Source organism: Amphimedon queenslandica, unplaced genomic scaffold (genome assembly GCF_000090795.2).
Source record: "Amphimedon queenslandica unplaced genomic scaffold, v1.1 AMPQUscaffold_2474_Cont25524, whole genome shotgun sequence".
Lineage (NCBI taxonomy): Eukaryota > Metazoa > Porifera > Demospongiae > Haplosclerida > Niphatidae > Amphimedon > Amphimedon queenslandica.
The window spans coordinates 1-1,264 of NW_003557191.1; the positions used below are offsets into that span (position 1 = coordinate 1).

At 33.4% G+C, this 1,264-nt stretch overlaps 1 protein-coding gene across 1 annotated transcript; it reads right to left on the reverse strand.

The window, feature by feature from the left end:
- Positions 1-36: 36 nt before the first annotated feature.
- On the reverse strand, positions 37-1,028 carry LOC109593208 (RUN and FYVE domain-containing protein 1-like; the record flags this gene model as incomplete). Its single annotated transcript, XM_020008398.1, has 5 exons — positions 37-219; positions 262-354; positions 478-654; positions 707-868; positions 920-1,028. Coding segments are annotated over 5 exons (724 nt in total), but the record flags the coding sequence as incomplete, so codon positions are not given.
- Positions 1,029-1,264: the final 236 nt, after the last annotated feature.

A 1,264-nucleotide genomic window follows, 5' to 3' on the forward strand; every position in this document is an offset into this window, starting at 1 on the left:
TCATGTATATAAGCAATAAAACTGCATGTAAAATACTTAATAGTTCCATACTTTAAAGTTATATTCATCAGTTAGTTGTTTTTGAATGAGAAGTTCTTCTTGAAGTGAAGAGATGTTGTCATCAGTGTTACTGCTGGTAGGTGTGGTTTTTGACTCCTCCCTCTCTGCCTCTTCATAGCATTTCAGTTCTTTAAGTATTGCGTCATACTTATCTTGCAACTAAAAATAAATAAATAAAATTAAAGTTTAATTATAATTTACAGATTGTTTCAGAGTAGCTTCAAGATCAAGTGATTTCTCCATCTCCTGACACTGTACAGTCTTTAAACTTAGTTCCTTCTCACACTCAAGTACCTTTAGAATAATAATAATAATAATAATAATAAATTAATAATAAATATAATAATACACAAATACATGTACATGTATAATAACAGCTTTTATTATTAATAATTAATAATCATTTATTATTTTTACCTTTGCACCGTACTGGTCTGTGAGCTGTTTCTGTGTCTCCAGCTCAACCTTCAGCTCCTCCAGTTCTCTACTGCTAGTGACAGAGACCCTAGCACTGCTGCTGGCATTCTCCTGCTTGATCTGTAACTCTTTCAACTGTTTCAGTTCTTTATTAACAGCAGTGAATCTATCCTGTAACTAATAGAAAGAGAGCAGTATATACAGGTATTATTATTATTATTATTAATACTTCAGCATATTCATTGTGAAGTGTCATTATTCTTTTCTTGGAGTCATCAGACAATCTCTGTAGTTTGTCCTGGAGATGAGCTGTATCAATCTTACTCCTTTCCCTAGCGTGGGCCAGCCTTGACTTCAAATCAGACACTTTAGCAGTACAACAATCTAATTCCTAAATATAATGAATAAAGATTAATAAATAAAGATAGTTTTTTGAGTTTACAATTTGTTTTTTCTTGAGTTCTTCGTGTGCTCTCTGGCACCTCTTGACAGCTGAGACTCGTTCCTGCTCAAGTTGAACTAAAGCACTTTGAACCTGCTCACTCAACTCCCTAGGGACAATACAGTAGGAGTAGGATTAAAATGACTGTAACTTTAAAAATTGAAGTTGGAATCGCCTCAAACTTGCTACACAGCATAAGTACATCGATATGTATCAGAAAATGTAATAAAAATTTGGGGTGATTTCGGAGCCATTTTTTGGAAAAAACCATGGGCTATAGTACAGGGTATTTTTCAGATTTTTGGCATTTTCTTAAAATGGCCGTAACTTGAAAAATTGAAGTCG